The sequence below is a fragment of the Tamandua tetradactyla genome, chromosome X (genome assembly GCF_023851605.1).
Source record: "Tamandua tetradactyla isolate mTamTet1 chromosome X, mTamTet1.pri, whole genome shotgun sequence".
Classification (NCBI taxonomy): domain Eukaryota; kingdom Metazoa; phylum Chordata; class Mammalia; order Pilosa; family Myrmecophagidae; genus Tamandua; species Tamandua tetradactyla.
The window spans coordinates 98,283,728-98,308,126 of record NC_135353.1 but is presented as its reverse complement, the minus strand read 5'-3'; the positions used below and the strand labels follow the sequence as shown (position 1 = coordinate 98,308,126).

The window sequence follows — 24,399 nt, the reverse complement described above, 5'->3', positions numbered from 1 at the left end:
AAAAAAAAAGGGCAGGTCACAGTGGCTCAGCAGGGAGAGCTTTCGCCTGCCATGCTGGAGATCCAATTCAATTCCCGGTGCCTGCCCATGCAAAAAAAAAAAAAAAGAAATACATATATATTTATATTGCTTGGTAACAGTCATACCTTATACACCAAAGGGTACATAAAGCACCTAAAATTAATAAGCCTGTCTAGGATATATAGGGTTGGAAACTTGGATTCCAGAAACTCTAAATTCTTTCTCAAATCCAGGTAATAAAAGTCATACAAGATCAAAAAGAAACCAACAGAAAGAAACCAGCCTTTACTGAATAATGCTTTGATTCTAGCAGGCTAGTCAATCTCCTTACCTAGGCTGGAATAAATGTGGCTGAGGATACGAGCTGGTTGCACTCTGATGGGATGCACCTCAGCAATGGTCTCTACATCAATTCCATTGTCCTTCAAAACAGCTTTGATTTCTTCTGTCTCAGCTAAAATGGAGACTATCGGAAGAAAGAAAACTAGGTCAATAGAAAATTTTCAGTAAGAAGCTAAAAAGTTTTTCTAAACCACATAATTTACTTTGAAGGGAGAAAAAAGAAAAGGGAAGGAAATAAATAATTATGGAGGCACCTTAATGAAACGGTTATCATGCTAGGTATTCAACACTATTATCTAAATGGAAAGGGAAAACGATGTCATGGCTAGAGTATTAGATTCTATTTTTTTAATAAGTACCTATATGCTCCTGGAGAATGCTATATTCAACCAGAATCTGGGATTCCAGTTGTAAACACACAAAACCCATCATGAATTTTTTTTTTACAGCTCTAGTAAAAATTGATTCCCCAGGGCCAGAATGTGAAGACAATATAGAACATCAAAATGACAGAATTGCCCTATAGCTAGAGAATGGTAGAGTACAGGTTGAATTGGGAATAATAGAGTCATCAATTTACAGGAGGTCTTACCGTTGAAATTGTGTGGGGCTGAGGGTTGGTAACACTTCTTTAGACTCAGAGCCCACTGAGCCAGGATAACTCCCTTTTCTTCCTCTTACTCTCATACGACTGAAGTGATAAGCCTATCTATAACTGAGGAGGCCAGGCCAGCTCCTTGACTCTTTTCACTCTTTTTCTATGTGGCTGGGGTTCAACTCAGGCCTCAGCTGGCTTGACACTAAGCACCAGTAGCAAATATGCTCTCTACTCTTGCTCCTTTAGTGCTCCTCTGGAGTGTTGGATTGAGTTTGTAGAAAAAAAAGAAATCATCAATTCGATCATTCCTTACCAGAGGTTTCTATGTTGAGATGTTGGGGCAAGAGCCTAGTTTAACAAAGTGCTACTTTAAGTTACATTGCCATTATCCTTTGTGCATTTTTCTATCTTGGGAATCTGATGGTGATCGGCTACTGAGGTCTGGGGCAGGATATGCAGGATATGGGAATTAAAGAGTCCCCTGGACATAAGACCATCTTGATTACACCTAACTGAAAACATGAAAGTGAAAGACATTCTCCAGGGAAAAGTACAGGAGGAAAATGATAGTGGGCTAAAAACAGTCCAGGGAAATACAACTGGTAATCCAGTCATTCAATCAATAAACAATTTCTAAGCACCAAAATGGATGAGGTATTCTGCAAGGCTGTGGTGATATAGATGAGTAAGTTAGTCTTTTCCTCAAGAGGCTCACAGTGTAGTAGATGTGTTACACAGAAAAAGTATTATAAAATAAACTGCTAGGTAAACAGAGACATGCACAAAATATTATGAGACCATCCAGGAGTGACACCTATCTAGTTTGGGATTGGGGGAGGAGTGATTCCAGAAAAGACTTCCTGAAAAAGGTGACAAGTAAGCTGAGTTTGAAAAGATGAATAACAGTTATTCAGGAGATAGAAGTGGATAGGAATGGGAAAGCCATTCCAAGTAGAGGTTCCAACCTGAGCATAAAGCATGGAGATGAGAAAGAGTATAGTTTTGGGAAATGGAAACCTCATATATCTCAATACTGATGTAGCATGAGCTATCTTACACAGTGGCAAAAAATGAATCGGAAAGGTAGATGGGGGCTAGATGGTCATGCAGGGCATTCTATTTCACTTTAAGGGTCTTGTGTTTTATTGTTCAACATGGACTTCTAAACTGTGTTCTACTGAGCACTGGAATCCTGCAGGGGTCACTGCAGTTGACAGTGGATCAGAGTTGCCTGAAGGAGGGGCAAGTGAACAGCACTCTGGGGCTCCTGAAGCACTTCAACCCCAGTATCGTTGCTTTTTTTTCATGAGCAGGCACCAGGAATTGAACCCAGGTCTTCGGCATGGCAAGCGAGAACTCTGACTGCTGAGCCATCGTGGCCTGCCCTCGTTGCTTTTTGTTTATGTTTTACAGAGTTATTTTAAAACTGTTTATTTAGGACCTCTGATGATCTAGGCACTGCCAAATACTGGGGATAAAAGACAGACATGCTCCCCACCTAGAAAAAATAACACTGATATTGAGGCCAGCTTGGGGGCTGAATAGGGTGTAACTTGTACAGGTGATAGTAAGGTAAGCGAGACATTTTCCAGACAGAAGGAAAACATGTGAAAAGGCTCAAGGGCAAGAGAGAACAAGACAGATCTAAGAATTATAAAATATTCTCTTAGCAGTAACATGGAGGGTGAAGAGGCAGTGAAAGAAATGAAGTTAAAGGGGAACCAGGGGCTATTATGGTAAAGAAACCTATAAACCATGTTAAGGAGGCTGGCAATGGGATCCCCCTGCAGAGCTGTAATCAAGGGTTTAACATGTCCATATCTGCATCTAGAAAAGAACATACTCAGGCTGCCTGAAGGCAGGGAGACCAGTTAAAAAGTTATTACAGTAATCCAAGGGAAAGATGCTGTTTACTTGGATTAGGATGATTACATTGGTACCAGAAAGAACCGGATGGGTTCTAGAAATATTTAGGAGATAAAGAAGCCAAGTCTTGTTGACTGATTGAATGTAGGGGGCGAGAGAGAGGGAGATATTGAGAATGATCCTCAGGGTGTTCATTTGTGCAATTGGGAGGACAGTGGTGCTATTAAATGATATAGGCACAAAGAAGTAGTATGGGTAATGTAGTATTAGGAGGAAATAGCTGATGAATTTTTAGACATGTTGAGTTAAAAGTGCACATGGGACATCCAAGTGGGGCTGTCAAAAACGAAGTTGATACAGATTCAGGATTCATTGCAAAGGAAGAGATAAAATGGGTCTTGGAAATATATAGAGAAGACCTTTAACATGACTTTGAGAAACCTCAGCATATAAGGACTGGGTAGATTAAGAAAAGTCTGTGGGTGGGGGTGGGTTCTTATCACATGGCTTATATTTTCTATGTGGTATAGGAGGTGAGGTCATCTTCTGAGAATGAGGGGAGAATTGAGGAGATAGGAAAAGGGAAGAGTTTGGTATAGAAGGCTGAGACACAGGAAAAAATAATTAGAGTAGGAAAAGCAGTGGGCTGAGGGCAGAATTCTCAGGAACACCAACTTCAAAGAGAAGATGAGAAAGTGAGAAGGAAAAATTACTAGCAGCTTCAAATGAAGCAGAAAGATCCACGAAGATATACACTGAAAAATAACTATGGAGTTTGGTAGTACAAAGGTCACTGGTCATGTAAGCAAGAACGTTTTCAAAACAGTAATGAAGACACTATACTGTAAAGTACTGTAGAATGAATGAATATAAAGAAATGGACTATTGGATTTGAAAAGAAGGAGATATATAGGATAACTAGAGATGAACAGTCAGTGAACTGAAACATTGAACCAATACAGAGGAAAAGTTTGAAGAAAACAGGAAAGAGTAAAGGAAAGAGTAAATTCCTGGAGAAGGCTGGGGAAGTGGATAGGATCAAGCATCAGAAGGAGGAGGTGGCCTTGGATAGGAGGAGAAACACCAATTTTCTGAGACTGGAGAAAAGGAGTCAAGGATGTGTGAATATATAGCTAAGATTGTAGTAGGTGGCGGTAGGGGGTGGTGGTGGTGGTGGTGGTGGTGTTGAAAAGCTAGCAAAGATCAGAATAATAAGATCATCAGGCATGAAGTACCAGGTCAAGAATGAGGCTGAGAACAAGGTGGGGAGGCAGTTGAAAAGAGAGGTTTGCAATGGTGGTTGAGAAGAATGAAAACACAAACTAATGATAAGAACAAGGACTGACAGGAGGCACTATAGGCCTACTTGAGTTAAAGACCAGAGATTTGCAATGGCACCAAAAAGGCATTTGTGTGTTTTTTTTTCCCCGCTGGCTTTGGGTAGTCCAGGTATAGGATCAGAAAGGACAGATTTTGGGATTAATCTGGGGCTATGGTTTTTCTAGTGAGTATAGTAGAAGCATGGTGTACAGGTAATCAAAATATTTAGATGATCAACCATGAGGTACTAAAGGGCAGAAAAGGAGAAAATCAAGTATAATGGGAGGAAAAGAAAGCTGAAATGATATGTGGTAATGACCAGAGTGGGATATTGGAATTTTTTGAAATTTAAGATATCTGAGGTGGAGGAATTCTAAGATTTGGTTCCTGGAGAGGGTGGCTAAATCAAAGGTTGAGGGAAAGTTCACTAGAGTTATGGATATCCAAGATTTTCAAAGTTAAGATGTGAGATAGTACTTAAACAGATGCAAAAATCTCCTGGCAGGAGTTGGGGAAGAAGAGGATGGCTGTGAGCCAAATCTCAAACTCTTCAGTGAATGACACAGAACAACCAGCAGGTCAGTATAGTCAGAAGGCATAAATCTCAAAAGAGCAGAAGCTTTCTCATGAGGGGGAAGAGTAATGGTCTTTTATATATTTGCTATACATACTGCTCAGCAAACACTGCATTCATGATCACATGGGATACCAAGTATAAACCCATTCATAAAACATGTAGGATTATTTTCCAAACTGAGCCAACTCCCAAGTCAAGTGACTGGAGACATTTCAAAGGAGACTTACAGCAAGACTTACTGTACCCACATCCTTGGATACTGGTGTTGAGAGTCAAAAATCACCTTAAGCTTTCTAGCCTAGGAGATTTGGATAACGGGGACATCAATGAGAGAGATCAAGATGGAAAGAAGATCTGCTTTTCTTGGTAGAGATAAAAGGATGGGATGGAGACAAAAGAGGACAGTTTTGAGTTTGAAGTATAAGTGACAGAGATGTTTTATAGGTCTTGGGAACTGAGTAGAAGCCCCCAAATTTAAGTTGATTGTTACGAGTAAAAATAAAGTTTTGGAGTACTCTGCAAATGGATAAACGTTGAAGGCAAATAGGTAATAGTTGAAGCCATGGAAGCAAATTTATTCTGAGGGAGTAAATACAAATGGCAAGAGTAAAACACCAAGTAAAGAACCATTAGGAGGTTAGGAGAAGAAAGGAGTGCTAGCAGAAAAAGCAGAGACAGAAAAGTCAGAGAGAAATTAGAGAAAACAAGGAAGCTACAATGACATGAAAATGAAAAGAGTTTCCAGAAGAAAGAATGGTTAAGAGTGTCAAATTACATATTGGAATCTTCTGATATTGTATCACATCATTCATTGAGTAAGTATTCATGATTAATAGCAATTTTGAAATCAAACCAAAAGAGTTCAATATGTACTTTTTGAAGCCTTACAAAATATAAGATGAAGTTGTAATTTACTGGCCCAAAGATCTCTGGCCCTAACCTGACCTTTAACATAAAGTTTTTGCTGCTGGGAATATGAATACATACCTTGAACCACAACATCTGGTTTTGGTACAGTAGAAAATCTACGATTCAGAGGATCAATTTCTCCAGGAGCTAAAAATCCCTAGAGAAAAATCATAAAAGGCAGATTAAGTCTCAAAAAAACACTAACATTTGAGAGGAAACAACATTCCCAGTGCCCATAACATAACATTATAACATGCAAGAGGGTAGATATACTTTGGAAATAAATGTCTTCACTGTGAAAATGTTTGAACTTCTGGAATTCATGTACAAAATAATTTGGATTTGGAGTTAATTTCTAATGGCTGCCAGAAATTTTCCTTTTGAAACAGTAGGATATAAATTATAAACAGAGTTTTCGGGTTACACACTCCATCTTCTCTGTATGTACATGTGATTTAGATGATCAGTCCACAATTCTTATTATCAAGAATTTAAGTCATTAATCCTGCCATTTTCTCATTTATTCACATATCTGCTATGCTTCCTGCTCAGCAGAAACCTTTTGACTTGAATAGAATTTCTGTCCTTTATGAAATGGGCTAAGCTTATCCATTTTCCCCTTAAGTATGCCACTCATTTCCTCCTTTTTTCTTTGTATTTAATTTGTTCTAATTGAACAAGAAAGTCACTGGGTAAGGATTATTTTAAACAAATCATTCTGCCATTATTGCTAAATTCATAGTAATGTCAACTAAAGATAATCAAACAGCTGTGGCCACAGGAAAAAAAAACATTAAAAAAACAAAAAAAGATGCAGAAAATAAATGGGACTAAGAAACCCCACGTTAGACCCTTTAAGGAGCCTGGGCAATATGTTATTCAAAATAACCTATAGTAAATCTGGAAAACTTTTGAGAAAGGAATCCTTTTTGTGAAATAAAAATAAAGAAGCTAGACATAAAGCCAGAAATTTCCAAGTGCCTCATTAAGGGATGTTTCAACAGAATTTGATATAAGCAGCATTTAAAGAGCCCCATTATAAATGAACAAACAAACGAACAACCATGATGCTCCCAAGCACTTATCATTGTGTCTAAAATTATCTTATCAGTTTGTTCAATTAAAGAATGAAACATTTTGTTGCTGAAAAATTAGTACTGAATTCATTGTGATTAACACTGAAACACAACTACACTCATCAGTAACCAGGCAAGGCTATAAGTTGAGTTTTGAAAGGGAAAGAGCCAAGGACTGCTCTCTGGGCAGCTCTAAGTACAGTGCCAAAGTAGAGAGCAGTATGTACAGTAGGGGCAGTATCAGCGACATGGTTGTCAAGATATAAGAAAGTTTTGTCAGGTATTTGCCAGGCTCCTCATGCTAAGGCAAAGTAGCAAAGGACGTATCATTTAGGTTTAATGTGTTACTCACAAATCTGATTTTTTTTCACAATTAAACAACTTATTTTAAATAAAATACACCATTCTTTTAACATGAGACGAACAACATAAACCTTTTAGACATTAGGTAGTATAGTTAGAGAGGTATGTCTGATTTAGTAAAATGTGTATTAATGAAAAATAGATTTTAATCTATACTGTCATAGTGAATAATCATGAATCTGGATTCATTGCACTTCAAAAGACTATCATTTAAGCAAGATTAACGTAGAGGAAACAAAAAAACTCCCAAACTCAGGAAAAACCTCAATTTTAAAATTTGTAAATTTTTTCACAGTTTGGGAAAAATACTTGGTTCCATATAAGTTTGCTTATTTAGCTAAATGTTTAAATTTGTTTCTTGATTCTCTTACATATAAAATTATTATATAAAGAGACAAAATGTGAAAATTTTGCATAAGGAATCTTTATAGTAAAAGTTAGTATTTTACATAATTTCTTAGATTGCTTTCTTTTTAACTTGCACCTTATTAAAGTATATTCAATGTCAAGTTTTCTATTTCTCTCACATTTCTTTGTTATATGCATTGCATTTCTCTTTTATATATTAATTATACAAGTAATACATGCTGATGGTAAAAATTTTTTACAATTTGTAAGTAAAACAGACAGATATAGTTTGCTTTTACCACTCATTACTCTCTCCTCTCCAAAGGTAGTCAGTTTAAGATTTTAGTAAGAGTTTTTTTCTAAAAAGTTATGTGCATTTTTTTGCATATTCATCATCATGATCATTTCTTAGAACATTTGCATCAATTCAGAAAAAGAAATAAAAAGACAACGGAAAAAAGTTCAAACATACTATACCCCTTACCCCCCCTTTCACTGATCACTAGCATTTCAATCTAAATTTATTTTAACATTTGTTCCCCCTAATATTTATTTTTATTCTATATGTTTTACTCGTCTCTTGACAAGGTAGATAAAAGGAGCATCAGACACAAGGTTTTCACAAGCACACAGTCACATTGTGAAAGCTATATCATTATTCAATCATTGTCAAGAAACATGGCTACCGGAACACAGCTCTACATTTTCAGGCAGTTCCCTCCAGCCTCTCCATTACATCTTGATTAACACGGTGATGTCTATTTAATGTGTAAGAGTAACCTCCAGGATAACTTCTCGACTCTGTTTGGAATCTCTCAGCCATTGACACTTTATTTTGCCTCATTTCACTTTTCCCCCTTTTGGTCGAGAAGGTTTTCTCAGTCCCTTGATGCTGAGTCTCAGCTCGTTCTAGGATTTCTGTCCCACAGAATGCAAAAAAAGTTATATGCATTTTGAACAAAGATATGTGAAAAAAAACGTAAATTTTTTTAGTCATTCATTATATTTTCGTGCTTAATTTTCACTAACACAACAACATACTTATGTACTAGATTTTATTTGTCTCATTTATTTTTCTGTGAATAGATATAACTTTTCAAGTATGTAGTCACTTCCCCAACTTTTATGTCATTCTAAAAAAAACAGCAACTTTCTTAAGACAATGAATATTGCATTTTGTGCCAAACGACCTTTTAATTTCAGGGTCTGGAACAGAAAATAGTGGGCCTGCATGCTTAGCTGGATTATAAGAAACAACAGACATAAGATAGTGAACACCTTTTCTTGTTAGGGACAAAATTGTATCAGCATAGCATTCTCAATCAGTTGAATTAACAGCAATTAATGCTCCTCTCTCCCAAATCCTGTCAAATTTGCTAATATTTACTCTGGAAAGATAAAAAATGCTGCAAAAGTACAATGCCTCCAGGAATTTCAGCATTTGGTTCTTCTGAGTAAGAAAGATTCAGTTCTGTAAAAAACACTTGAATCCCAAGTTCACTGACCTCCACACTAACTGCACTGTGTCCCTGGTCTGCAAACCATCTGATCTCAACTGCTCTTCCACAAAGAGGAATAAATATCCTGAGTTCACGCTTGCCATTAATAAAAGTGTCCAAAAAATGCTTTAATAGCTGATGTCCGTGTTCCTGAAGTAACGCTTGTGACTCACCCACTTGTCTTGCCATTCTTCCAGAGATAGTACTTGGTTTTTCTCTACCTCATTATTGGGTTTTTCTTTAATTTCAGGTAAAGTTCTGGTATCAATCATAGTTTTGTAGATATCTTTATCTCACAAGCATATCTGCAATGTCTCTTCAGCCACTACTGTTTGCTGCTGATAATTACTTTTTGATACTTAGGCAAAAGAAAAGGTGGGTGATCAAAGACAGCATAGTGAGAAGCTTCAGGGCTGTTTTGTCACAGAAGCTTTCAACAACCAACAAGAATTGGCAAAAATATCTTTCCCAAAGCTCCAAAAGACAGTTAAAGGACAGCAGTAACAGGGTGAGCACTGAATCAAGAAAAAGGTAACTTAAAAAATAGTAGGGGCGGGCCGCGGTGGCTCAGCGGGCAAAGTGCTTGCCTGCTATGCCGGAGGACCTCGGTTCGATTCCCGGCCCCAGCCCATGTAACAAAAACGGAGAAACAAAATACAATAAAACAAGAAAATGTTTAAAAGATGTTTCCCTTTCTTCCTCCTTTCCTTCCTTCTATCCTTCCTTCCTTCTCTCTGTCTTTCCTTTAAAAAAAAAAAAAAAAAAAAAAAAATAGTAGGCTCTCATGGTGCTCTTGTTGACCCCTCCCCTGAAACCTTCACTGGCTCTGCACAGAGCTAACACATGGTCTTAGTGTGGATCCCTAGTCTTGGTTCTGGAGGGAACAGAGTAACCCTCATGCACATACTGTGAATATATATGTCTCACACAATCTGACTAATGGAAGCCTAAGGTACAGAACTAGGATATTCACCATAAGTTCCTCATCCTAGAACTTGCCCTGAGTGTAGAAGGCAGCTACCAGAGCTCGCCTACAGAAGGCTGTGGGGGAGCAGTCAAGTCACAGTTACTTGGGGAAATGAATTGCTGGCCATAAGACATATAGTGCAATGCTTGGGACAGTGAGGAAATTGTTTCATAGGGAAGAAAGGTCATTTGCATTCATGTAACCAGGGAATTCCTAGGGCCACATGTGCATGCCCAAAACAAAATGCATATGCATGTATAAAAAAGGATCAGAGAGGCCCCTATGCTTTGGCCAGAGCTATTCTCTAAATTCATTATATGGAGAAGCCCCAAAGGACATCATTCACGAAAGTCAATCTCAAGACTGGAAAAGATGTTTTGTTTCTGTTTCTTCTTTATTTTTTGCTAGTCCCTGCCATCCAAGGACATTTGTATAATAACACTAATAAAAGCTTAAGGAACAGTCACCTAAGAGCTTAAATTTGAGAAGAATATATTAATATATCAAGATATCAACATTTCAGCAAAAGATTACAAAACTTACAAAGAAACAGGGAGTGATGACCAAGGCAAAGGAGAAGATTAAAGTATTAGATACCATAAATGAGTAAGACCAGACCTGCGACATACCAGACAGACATTTAAAAATAGTTTTAAATATGTTAAAAACAGTTTTAAATATGTTCAAACAGCTAAAGGAAAACATGGACAAAGAACTAAAGGAAACCAGGGAAATGACAGATGAAAATAAAGAGAATATCAATATAGAGATGGAAAATAAGAAAAGACGGAAACAGAGTTGAAGACCACAGATAGCAGAAATTTAAAATTCCCTGGATGACAGCAACAGCAGTTGGAGCTGGGAGAAGAAAGAGTCAATGAACTTGAAGGCAAGACAATCAAATCTGAGAAGCAGAAAGAAGAAAAAATGAAGAAAAGTAAACAGAGCCTGAGGAACCTGTGGGATGTCATCAAACATACCACTATACAGACTGTCGGAATCCAAGGAAAAGAAAGAGAAAAAAGGGGTAGAGAGAATATTCAAATAAATAATGTCTGAAAATTTTTCAAATTTAAGAAAAGACATGAATATATACATCAAAGATGCTCAATGACTTCCAAACATGATAAAACCATACTGCAGTATATTGCAATTGAACTTTTGAAAGCCAACCAAGAATTCTAAAAACAGCAAAACTGTCTCTCAAAAATGTGGGAGAGATTAAGACATTCCCAGATAAACAAAAGCTGAAGGACTTATGTTACCACTAGATCAGCCCTACAAGAGATGCTAAAGAGACTATTGCAAGTTGAAGAAAGGACAAGAGACTATTGAAGATCCATGAAGAAAGAGATCTCCTGTAAGAGTAATGACAATCATAAATACTAGTACTTCTATATTTTTTATTGTAACTCCACTTTATACTTCCTACAGGATCAAAAAGACAAATGTAGAAAATGTAATGATGCATCAGTGGTTTTCGACTCATGTAACGGTTTGAATCTGTTGCGAACCACAAAAAAGGCAAGTTCTTCAATCCACATTCAATTTTGCTGGGAGGGAACAAGATGGCACTTAGTAAGGAGTGGGATTTAGTTCATCCTCCAGAGCAGCTAGTAAATAGCTAGGAACACTACAAAACAACTGCTGGGGCCACATCAGTGACTGGACACACAGTGTACACCAGTATGGAAAGCTGGACCAGCAGCAATCCCACCCAGAACTGTGAGTTCCCCAAGCCATGGTGACCGGCACCCCTCCTCCACAGGCTGCTTCCAAAAGGGGAAAGGAAAGAGACTTTACTTAGCAGCAGAGGATGAGCTCTACCAAGCTCCAATTGTGGAATTAATTAAGAAATTCTGACTACTAAATATAGGCCCCCAGCTCAGCTGAACCTCAAATAAAAGCGGAGGTCACTGGCTTTTGGCCCAGTGCAGAGGGGACAGGGTTGATGGAAAAAGAAAAAAAAATAGAGGTTTTTTTTTGGATTTGAAAAGGTCTGGGCTCTGAAGGAAAGGAGGGGACACATAGGACCTGGAGATACACAGAGCAACGTACCAACTTAAGCTCTTCATTGACAAACCCAAGTAATAGGGGTCCTGCTCTGAAAAGGATTTTTCTCTTTCATTTTTGTGACTGTGTTTCTACAGTTTGACTACTCTTTGGATACAGCTGCAAGGCTTCTCAGTCTCCAACTGCCCCAGGCAAGGCAGTTAAGCTTGTGTGAGTGTTTATCTGGAGCCTGTGCCTTCCCCAGGAGAGGAGTGGGGCCCAGCTCAGGTGGAATCCCTCCCTCAAGGAATTCAGACCCCAGGGTCTCAAAAAGTGAAGCAATTAAAGCCAGCCTACAAACTCTCCTCTACTTCAATAATGCCTCCAGCAAGGAGAGTCTGCTGAAGTTAAAGGGATCACATCACCTTATGCTGCTGGGACCCGCAGGCAGAAAGGCACCAAATACTGGCAGGATAGGAAAAACACAGAATCCAGAGGCTTCATAGGCAAGGCTTTCAATCTGCTGGGTCTCACCCTCAGGGAAAACTGATGCAGGTGACTCCTCCTCAGAGGAGGCCAGTTTGGCCTGGGAAAATCTGTCTGGGTTCTATAATTCTGAAGTACACCCTCCAAAGTGGGGGGAAGGCACCATACAGACAGGGCAAGAAACAAGAAAACAAGAACTGAAAAATTCTGATCTGATAAACAAAACCTAAGCTAGAGGTCCAGAAAAAGCTGAACTGAATGTCAAAGAACAGACAGACAATAAAGTCATCCAGCAAGAAAATGCTAGGTAAAAAAAGTGAAAGCAATCTCCAGAATAAACTAATTAAAGTAATTAAATGCATAGATGCCAGAAAAAATAACAAATCATACTAGGAAAATTGAACATATGGTCCAGTCAAAGGAACAAACCAAGAATTCAAATGAGGTACAGGAGTTGAAACAACTAATTCAGAATGTTCAAATAGACATGGAAAACATCACCAAAAATCAAATCAATGAATTGAAGGAGGATATAAAGAAGGCAAGGAATGACCAAAAAGAAGAAATCGAAAGTTTGAAAAAACAAATCACAGAACTCATTGAAATGAAAAGCACAGTAGAAGAGATGAAAAAAAACAATAGAAACCCACAATGTCAGATTTCAAGAAGCAGAAGATAGGATTAGTGAACTGGAGGATAGAACATCTGAAATCTGAAAAGTAAAAGAAAATATAGGGGAAAGAAGGGAAAAATATGAGCAGGGACTCAGGGAATTGAATGACAACATGAAGCATGCAAATATATATGTTTTGGGTGTCCCAGAAGGAAAAAAACAAGGGAAAAGGAGGAGAAAAACTAATGGAGGAAATTATCACTGAAAATTTCTTAACTCTTATGAAAGCCTTAAAATTACAGATCCAAAAAGTGCAGCATACCCTAAACATAACTGACTCAAATAGACATACTCCAAGAGACTTACTAATCAGAAAGTCACATGTGAAAGAGAAACAGAGAATCTTGAAAGCAGCAAGAGAAAAGCAATCCACCACATACAAAGGAAGCCCAACAAGACTATGCATAGATTTCTCAGTAGAAACCATGGAGGCAAGAAGACAGTGGGATGATATATTTAAATTACTAAAAGAGAAAAACTGCCAACCAAGAATTCTATATCCACCAAAATTGTCCTTCAAAAATGAGGGGAAAATTACAACTTTTTCAGAGAAAAATCACAGAGACAATTTGTGACCAAGAGATCGGCTCTGCAAGAAATACTAAAAGGAGCACTAGAGACAGATAAGACAAGAGAGAGAGGCGTGGAGAAGAGTGTAGAAATGAAGACTATCAGTAAAAGTAAAAGGAAGGAAAATTAGATTTGACCTATAAAATCGAAAAGGCAAAATGGTAGAAGAAAGAACTCCCCTTACAGTAATAACACTAAATGTTAATGGATTAAACTCCCCAATCAAAAGAAATAGACTGGCAGAATGGATTAAAAACAGGACCCATCTATATGTGGTCTACAGGAAACACAACTTAGGCCCAAGGATAAACAGGTTGAAAGTGAAAGGTTGGAAAAAGATATTTCACGCAAATAAGAATCAGAAAACAGCAGGAGTAGCTATACTAATATCCAACATATTAGCCTTCTAATGTAAAACAGTTAAAAGAGACAAAGAAGGACACTATGCATTAATAAAAGGAGCAATTCAACAGGAAGACATAACAATCATAAATATTTATGCACCGAGCCAGAATGCTCCAAAATACATTGGGCAAACACGGAAAACACTGAAAAGAGAAATAGACACATCTACCACAATAGTTGGAGACTTCAATTCCCCAGTCCCATCAATGGACAGAACATCTAGACAAAGGATCAATAAAGAGACAGGGGATCAATAAAGAAACAGGAAATTTGAATAATACAATAAATGAGCTAGAATTAAGAGATGTTTATAGAATATTACACCCCACAACAGCAGGATACACCTTTTCCTCAAGTGCTCATGGATCATTCTCAAGTATAGACCATATGCTGGGTCACAAATCAAGTCTCAATAAATTTTAAAAGATTGAAATCATACAAAACACTTTCTCAGATCATAAAGGAATGAAGTTGGAAATCAATAATAGACAGAGTGCCAGAAAATTCACAAATATGTGGAGGCTCAACAACACACTCTTAAACAACCCGTGGGTCATAGAAGAAATTAAAAGAGAAATCAGTAAATATCTCGAGGAAAATGAAAATGAAAACACAACATATCTAAAGTTATGGGATGCAGTAAAGGCAGTGCTAAGAGGGAAATTTATTGCTCTAAATGCTTATATCAAAAAAGAAGAAAGAGCAAAAATCGGGGAATTAACTGTCCAATTGGAAGAACTAGAGAAAGAACAGCAAACTAACCCCAAAGCAAGCAAAAGGAAAGAAATAATGAAGATTAGAGCAGAAATAAATGAAATTGAGGACATGAAAACAATTGAGAAAATCAACAAAACCAGAAGTTGGTTCTAGGAGAAAATCAGTAAGGTTGATGAACCTTTAGTTAGGCTGACAAAAAGAAGAAGAGAGAGTATGCAAATCAGAAATGGAAGAGGAGGCATAACCACTGACCTCACAGACATAAAGGAAGTAATGAGAGGATACTTTAAACAAATTTATGCTAATAAAATTGACAATGTACATGAAATGGAAAACTTCCTAGAACGGCATGAACAACCAACATTGACTCAAGAAGAAACAGATGACCTCAACAAACGAACCACAAGTAAAGAAATTGAATCAGTCATTAAGAAGCTCGCCAAAAAGAAAAGTCCAAGACCAGACAGCTTCACATGTGAATTCTACCAAACATTCCAGAAAGAATTAGTACCAATCCTGCTCAAACTCTTCAAAAAAATGAAGAGGAGGGAAAGCTACCTAATTCATTCTATGAAGCCAACATCACCCTCATGCCAAAGACAGACAAAAATATTACAAAAAAAGAAAACTACAGACCAATTTCTCTAATGAATATAGATGAAAAAATCCTCAACAAAATTTTTGCAAATCGAATCTAGCAGCACATTAAAAGAATTAGACACCATGACCAAGTAGGATTCATTCCAGGTATGCAAGGATGGTCAACATAAGAAAATCAATGAATGTAATACACCATATCACCAAATCAAAGCAGAAAAACCACATGATCATCTTGATTGATGCAGAAAAGGCATTTGACAAGATTCAACATTCTTTCCTGTTGAAAACACTTCAAAGGATAGGAATAGAAGGGAACTTCCTCAACATGATAAAGGGAATATATGAAAAACCAACACTAATATCATCCACAATGGAGAAAACTGAAAACTTTTCCCCTAAGATCAGGAACAAGACAAAGATGTCCACTATCACCATTGTAAGTCAACATTGTGTTGGAAGTTCTAACCAGAGCAATTGATAAGAAAAAGAAATACAAGGCATCAAAATTGGAAAGGAAGAAGTGAAACTCTCACTGTTTGCAGATGATATGATATTATATGTCGAAAAATCCACAGCAAAACTACTAGAGCTAATAAATGAGTATAGCAAAGTGGCAGGTTACGGGATCAAACTCAGAAATGTATAGTGTTTCTATACACTAGTAATGAAAAATCTGAGAGGGAAATCAAGAAAAAAATTCAACTTACAATTGCACCAAAAGAATAAAATATTTAGGAATAAATTTAACTAAAGTAACAAAAGATCTATCCAAAGAAATCTCCAAGAAATTGTTAAAAAGAAATCACAGAAGACCTAAATAAATGGACCAGCATACCATGTTCATGGACTGGAAGACTAAATATAGTAAAGATGTCAAACCTACCTAAATTGATTTACAGATTCAATGCAATACCAATTAAAATCCCAACAACTTACTTTTCAGAAATAGAAAAACCAATAACGACATTTATCTGGAAGGGCAGGGTGCCCCAAATGGCTAAAAATATCCTGAGAAAGAAAAATGTAGTCAGAAGTCTCATGCTACCTGACTTTAAGGTATATTACAAAGCTGCAGTGATCAAAATAGCATGGTACTGGCATAAAGACAGATATAGTGACCAATGGAATAGAATAGAGTGCTCACAATTAGACCATCTCCCATCTATGGACAACTGATCTTTGATAAGGCAGTCAAGCCAACTCACTTGGGACAGAATAGTCTCTTCAATAAATGCTGCCTAGAGAACTGGACATCCACGTGCAAAAGAATGAAAGAGGATCCATATCTCACACTCTATACAAAAATTAACTCAAAATGGATCAAACACTTAAACATTAGATCTAAGATCATAAAACTGTTAGAAGAAATGCAGGGAAATATCTTATAAATCTTATAATAGGAAGCAGTTTCTTAGACCTTACACCCAAAGCAAGAGCATTGAAGAAAGAAAGAAAGAAATGGGAACTCCTCAAAATTAAACACTTCTGTGCATCAAAGTACTTTGTTAAGGAAGTGAAAAGACAACCTACACAATTATTTGTAGGAGAAAATATTTGGAAATGATATATCAGAAAAATATCTAGTATCCAGCATATATAAAGAGATTATTCAACTCAACAACAAGAAGACAGACAACCCAATTACAAAATAGGCAAAAGACTTGAACAGACACTTCTCAGAAGAGGAAATACAAATGGCCAAAAGGCACCTGAAAAGATGCTCAACTTCCTTGGCTATTAGGGAAATGCAAATCAAAACCACGATGAGATATCATTTCACCCCCACCAGAATGGCCATTATCAATAAAACAGAAAACAATAAGTGCTGGAGAGGATGTGGAGAAAGAAGCACACTTATCCACTGTTGGTGGGAATGTCAAATGGTACAACCACTGTGGAAGGTAGTTTGGCGGTTCCTCATGAAGCTAAGTATAGCATTGTCATATGACCCTGGCAATACCATTACTAGGTTTCTACTCAGAGGACATGAGGGCAAAGACACAAATGGACATCAGCACACCAATGTTTATAGCAGCATTGTTTACAATTGCCAAGAGATGGAAACAGCCAAAATGTCCATCAACAGATGAGTGGCTAAACAAGCTGTGGTATATACATATGATGGAATATTATGCAGCTGTAAGTTGCATAATATTATGCAGCTGTAAGTTGAATAAAGTTATGAAGTATGTACAACATGGATCGACCTTAAGGACACTATGCTGAGTGAGATTAGCCAGAAACAAAAGGACAAATACTGTATGGTCTCACTGATATGAACTAACATTAATAAATGAACTTGGAGAATTTCAGTTAAGAACAGAGATCATCAGGAAATAGAAATAGGGTAGTTGGAACTGAAGGGAAACAGATCATGCAATGGGACAGATTGTAAAAATTCAGAATTGGATAGCACAATACTATCAAACTCTAATACAATAATGTTAGAACACTAAATGAAGCTGAATGTGAGAATGATAGAGGGAGGAGGCCTGGGGGCACAAATGAAATCAGAAGGAAATATATATGATAAAGACAGTTGGTATAATCAAGGAATGCAAGGAGTGTATAATGATAGTGACTAAATATATAAATTTAAAAATCTTTTTGCATGAGAAAGAACAAAGGAATGTCAATACTGCAGGGTGTTCAAAATAGATACTAACTCATATTTTAAAACTTTAACTTATGTGTGAGACTAAAGCAAAAAATGTTTATTTGGTACAAAATTTATATTTTGACTAGTGCATTTCCTAATATAACTTATGCGGATAGCTTAATTGAACACCATAAGTAGATGGAACCTTGAGTAGGGCATGAGATTTTGTAGGTTTGTCCAGAGTGATGCCCCGATAAATCCCAGAGTGATTTGAACAGTGAATAAAAAAGTATTTGCAAAGTCCCCTTGGGGAAATGGTGAGAAAGGGGGAAAATTCAACTTCCCCAAGTAGAGAGTTCTTGATATTCTCACAAGCAATGGGGACAATGAAAGCAATAGGCTGAGCCCCAATCTTGGGGTTTGTTCATATAAAACTTAACCCCACTAACGATAAGTTAAGCCTACTTAAAATTAGGTCTAAGAGTCACCCCCAAAAGAACCTCTTTTGTTGCTCAGATGTGGCCTCTCTCTCTGAGCCAACATGGCAAGCAAACTCACTGCCCTCTCCCTCTGTACATGGGACATGACTCCCAGGGGTATGGACCTTCCTGGCAGCATGGGACAAAAATCCTAGAATGAGCTGGGACTCAGCACCAAGGGATTGAGAAAACCTTCTTAATCGAAAGGGGGAAGAGAGAAATGAGACTAAATAAATTGTCAATGCCTGAGAGATTCCAAACAGAGTCTAGAGGTTATCCTGGACATTATTCTTATGCATCAAATAGATATCACCTTTTTCATTAAAGCATAACAGAGAGGCTGGAGGGAACTGTCTGAAAGTGTAGAGCTGTGTTCCAGTAGCCATGTTTCTTGAATATGATTGTATAATGATATAGCTCTCGCAATGTGATTGTGTGATTGAGAAAACCTTGTGTCTGATGCTTCTTTTATCTACTTTATGGACAAGTGAGTAAAACATATGAATTAAAAATAAATAAATAATAGGAGGAACAAATGTTAAAATAAATTTAGTAGATTGAAATGCTAGTGATCAATGAAAGGGAGGGGTAAGGGGTATGGTATGGATGAATTTTTTTCTGTTTTCTTTTTATTTTTTTTTCTGAATTGATGCAAATGTTCTAGGAAATGCTCATGATGATGAATATACAACTATGTGATGACATTATTTATGAATTACTGATTATATGTGCAGAATGGAATGATCATATGTAAGAACGTGTTTGTATGTTGGTATGTTTAGTTAATAAAATAAATCTTAAAAAATGTAAAAAAAGTATTGCTGGGAGGGATCTTTATGATTGTTTCCATGGAGATCGGACCCACCCAATTGTGGGTGGTAACTTTTGTAATAAATAAGGTATCAGTGGCTGAGAGAATTCAAATAGAGTCAAGAGATTACTCTGGAGGTCACTTTTACACAGGCTGCAGTTAGACATTGCTATCTACTATAACTTGCCAAAGCTGAACCAAAACCATTCCTGCCAATCCTAAAGAATTCCTAGGGCAACATATGAGATTTTACAAAGGTTCCGTACACTAGGGTAACTTTCCAGAAACCTACAAGCTCCAAATAGGTTCCTGGTCCAGATATGTCCTAAAACACAGAAGGGTCAGCCTCTCCAGAACATCAACTAGTTCCATTCCCCATCCCATATTATCGACAGCTCCTTCCAACATGAAAATGTTAAAATGGGCATAGCTGAAATATCCCTAAAGGTTAGTAGAAAGATCAAAGATCATGGTGGAGTTATACAGAGAAGGTAGGGTTTAACAAATGAATATGAGTGCGGAATAGGTATAATGATATTTCTTTTAGTCACAAGCATCTTAGTACAGCTAGAAGTAAAAACCTAAAATTGTGGAATTGCAACCCATAGCAAACTCAGCTATCTGTTGTACAACTAATTGTTGTGATACGCTTTGAAATTTATTGCTCTTTTGTATATATGTTATTTTTCACACAAAAAAAGAAAAAATTTCTTCTAGCCACCAGTGTTCTAGAGTAGCTAGAAGGAAAAATCTGAAATAGTGGAAGTGTAACCCACAAAAATTCTGAAATCTGTTCTATAACTAGTTGTTGAAGTGTAATTTGAAAAGCATTGCTTTTGGTTTCTTTTCTTTGTATATTTTACACTTAACAGTAAAAAACGTTTTATAAAAAAGGGAGCAGAGGTAAAAATTTTAAGATAGTAATAATAATAATTGTAACGAACATACATAATCTCTGGAGCTAAAAGCAATAAAATAAATTCATTATTTATTGAAAATATTTTTCTTATGCCAGATACTGGGATAGTCACTGGGGAAATGGGAAAGCCTGGTTTCTAGTGGATGAAGAGTTTACAGTCCAATTGAATATATTAGCAAATGGAAGTCAATCAGTTCAGATGAAGAATGGACTAACCAGCAATATGATAAAACAGTATGAAATCAAAATGCCTCCAAATAAATTCCTTGGTGGTAAAAAAATATATACACACACACATATATAAATAGTTTAATAATAAGTGGGAAAACCTTGAAATTTCCGCTTACCTCTGCCATCAAACTTCCTAAGATGTATAGGGACTGACCCCACATGTGAGGCAATTTGCCCATCGGGACTCGATCCACTGTGTGAGGATTCTGATATTCTTCATCAACCTAAAAGAATTGTGAAGAGGTCATTTAAGGGGAAACAGAATGTTTAAAATATAAGACAATAAAAAGGTTGAGTCAGGATTCAGATTTTTACCCTATAAAATAGTCACATAAGCAATGCACCAAAAAGTCAAGCACTATAACTATAGTAGGGAAGTGCTTATCAAACTGTAATGTACATATAAATCAACTGATGATCTTTTTAAAATGTGGATTTTAATGGAGCAGATCCAGGATGCGGCCTGAAGTCTGCATTTCTAATAAGCTCTCAGGTGATGCGGCCTGAAGTCTGCATTTCTAATAAGCTCTCAGGTGATGCAGCTAAGAAACCACAGTACTCCTTAGCGGCAATTTGCAATGAACACAGGTCATACTTCACTTTCCAAGCCTGATACATTTAAACAATCCCAGATTACTACCCTCAAAGTGGGAATCCCATACCTTAAGAGCTTGTACAGAAAGAACAACATTCTAGTTCTGTCTACTGATACCCACATTATTCTCAACCTTAGGGAGTGGTTTTATTCTTGGCTTGCACCACTGCCATCATTCAGATTGCTTTAAAATTTTATTTTTAAATGAAAAAAAATCATATTTCTGTTGTCCTACACTGAAAGACAAACTTTTACAATATTATTAAAATCAGAAGACTGAAAATTATTTCGCTCAAATGAGGCAATCCTATTGAGGTGTTGTTCCTCTTCTCTTAGCCACGTTTTATGGCAGTGTCAAACTTGCCTTGTCAGGAGGGACACTGTACAGCTCTGGCAAAAGTAGAACTCCATTTTTTCCCTTGATGAGGACTGCTTCAAGAGCCTCTCTATACTCTTGAACCTGCAGATAAAAAGAAAGAAAACACAGATAGTTCTTTTGAGGATATAGGTAAGGTTTTAGCCAAAGAAAATTCTATCGCAAAAGACCTTATTCATCTAATACAAGGGAAAGGAAAAGGAAATAGCAGCTATTAAATGCTTCTTATAGGACAAATGCTGTATGAGGAGTTTACACTTTACCGCATTTAATTTTAGTAAACATCCTGGGAAGTATGTGTAATCATTGCCTTTTTCGGGAAAATTAGTGCTCAAAGAAGTTATGAACTTCTAGAAGATCACATATTAAGTATGTGTTTGAGTCCAGACTTTAGCCCAGATCAGCCTGCCTCCAAAGCACACTATGTACTACCCCAAGGGTACCTTCTTGACTTTAGGATGAATTGGATTTTGTTTGTTTGCTTTCCTTCTTTAATGAAATTTTATTCCAGTATATTCGTATACCAAATAATCATCCAAAGTGTACAATCAGTGGTTCAAAGAAAGTATCATCATATAGTTGTGCATTCATCACCACAAGTTTTGAACATTTTCATTATTTCCCAAAATACTTATACGAATAAAAATAAAAATAAAAGTGAAAAAGAACACATAAAACATTCCATGCCACGCAGTACAATTGTGGCTCAGTGGCAGAATTCTCGCTTGCCATGCCAGAGACCCAGGTTCGATACCAGGTGCCTGCCCATGCAAGAAAAACAAAAACAAACAAACAAAGAAAAACATTCCATGCCTCTTATATCCCCTATTCTTTCTTTTTCTTTTTTTATCTTATTTTTTTACACGTGTCCAAACACTGAATAAAGGGAGTGTCAGCCACAAGGTTTTCGCAATCACATGGTCACACTGTAAAAGCTCTATAGATATACAAATGTCTTCAAGAATCAAGGCTACTGGATTACTGTTTTCAGGTATTTCCTTCTTGCTATTCTAACCCATTAAAAACTAAAAAAGGATACCTAATACTTCAAAAGAATAACCTCCAGAATGATCTCTTGACTTCATTTGAAATCTCCCAAACACTGAAATTTTATATTGTTTCCTTGCACTTATCTCTTTTGGTCAAGAAGGCTTTCTCAATCCCTTTGATGCCAGGTCCAGGCTCATCCCTGGGAGTCATGTCCCAAATTGCCAAAAATGTTTACACTCCTGGGAGTCATGTCCCACATATGGGGTAGGGCAGGGAGTTTACTTTGCTGAGTTGGCTTAGAGAGAGGCCACACTTGAGCAAAAAAGTGGTTCTCTGGTGGTGACTCTTGTGCATAATTATAAGTAGGCTTAGCTTCTCTGCAGAAATAAGTTTCATAAGGGCAAGCCCCAAGATTGAGGACTTGACCTATTAAATTGTTAGTTCCCACTGCTTCTGAGGGTATCTGAAATTCCCCAGATGGGGAAGTTTAAAATTTCCACATTTTACCCCAGTCCCCCAAGGGGGCTTTACAAATACTTTACTCTCTGGCCAAATCACTCTGGGGTGTGTCAGGGCATCACACTACCCTGTAGAATCAACAAGATCTCACACCGTATTCAAGGTTCCACATATTTATAGTGTTCGAATAAATAGATACACAAGTTAGATTAGATAGTGGGCTACCAAAAATATAAATTTTGCACCAAATAAACATCTCTTCATTTGGTCTCACTCAGAAGTTGAAGTTTTAAAACAAGTTCTTTACCCTTTAGGTTGATTTACCTTAGTCCTAACAAGATCTGATTCATTCATATATCTAAATGAAGTCTGATCTCCTTTTCAGCTTTTTAAACAGTTGCTTTATGGGGTGATGCTGACTTTCAGAGTTGCAGAACTCTAGCTCTGAGTCTCAGGTGTTACACAGATACACAAAGTTCCAGGAACTGACCAGAAACTGATTCTGAGATCAACATCTCAGAATTTAGAAAAAACCACTACAACTCAGGAACAGATATGACTGCTGTTAGAGCTTACACTCTAGGAAACGTTACAATAAGACTGTCCCTGATAACGTACGCTCTCAGATTCAATTCTCAGGGTTTGCACATTAGAGTTAGTCCATATTAGTGACACATTATAATGTCTACCTTTTCATTTCTGGTTTATTTCACTCAAGATATAGTCCTCAAGGTCCATTCACCTAGTTCCGTGCTTCACAACTTCATTCCTTCTTGCAGCTGCTCAACATTCCATTGTATGTATAGACCATAATTTGTCCTTTCATCCATCACTTGATGTACCCTTAGACAACCTCCATCCATTGCAAATTGTGAATACTGCTGCCATAAACACCCATGTACCAATCACCATTCATGTTCCTCTTCCAGTTCTTCCAAGTATATACCTAATAACAGGGTTGTAGGATCATATAGCAATCGTGTACTTAGCCTCCTGTGGAACCACCACACTGCCTTGAAGACCAGCTGCACCATTCTACTTCTCCACCAATACTGAATAGGGAATAATACATCCTTCTCTCCACATTTTCCCCAACAGTTGTACCTTTCTGTTTATTTGATAAACAGTTTTAGTTACATATCACATGATAGTTAGGTTTTGCTGTCAACTTGGCCCAGTGACATGCCCAGCAGTCTGGTCAGACATACACTGGCCTAACCATTACTGCAAAGACATTTCGTAGCTGGTTGAAAAATCAGAAGTCTGGTTTATTAAACCATTAGTCAGCTGACTGTAGCTGTGGCTTATTAAATCCACAATCAATTAAGGGGTGTCTTCTGAAAATGAGGTAACCCAAATAGTTGGATTTGAGATAATGCATTTAAGATTTTAAGGGAGAAGAGAGAATTTTCACTGTGACTTCAGCCAGAAAGCCTCTCCTGTGGAGTTCGTCAAGACACCTCATTGGAGTTGCCAGCCTCACAGCCTGCCCTATGGATTTTGGACTCTTGCATTCTCCTGAGTTCGTGAGACACTTTTATAAATCTTATATTTATAGATATCTCCTCTTGGTTCTGTTTCTCTAGAGAACCCTAATATACATCATATAAT

At 37.2% G+C, this 24,399-nt stretch overlaps 1 protein-coding gene and 1 pseudogene across 7 annotated transcripts in view; both read right to left on the bottom strand.

Annotated features, from left to right (window-relative positions):
• The window catches only part of PHKA1 (phosphorylase kinase regulatory subunit alpha 1), a 323,836-nt gene that overhangs the window by 158,436 nt on the left and 141,001 nt on the right, over positions 1–24,399 (bottom strand). For all 7 annotated transcript variants that reach the window (XM_077146161.1, XM_077146162.1, XM_077146159.1 and 4 more), the window contains 4 exons: positions 21,328–21,423; positions 20,485–20,592; positions 5,712–5,790; positions 353–487 (listed from right to left, as the gene is read on the bottom strand). In XM_077146161.1, coding sequence (XP_077002276.1) covers positions 353–487; positions 5,712–5,790; positions 20,485–20,592; positions 21,328–21,423 — 418 coding nt within the window. The remainder of the gene's footprint in view (positions 1–352; positions 488–5,711; positions 5,791–20,484; positions 20,593–21,327; positions 21,424–24,399) is intronic.
• LOC143670844 (thiopurine S-methyltransferase pseudogene) lies at positions 8,453–9,464 on the bottom strand (annotated as a pseudogene).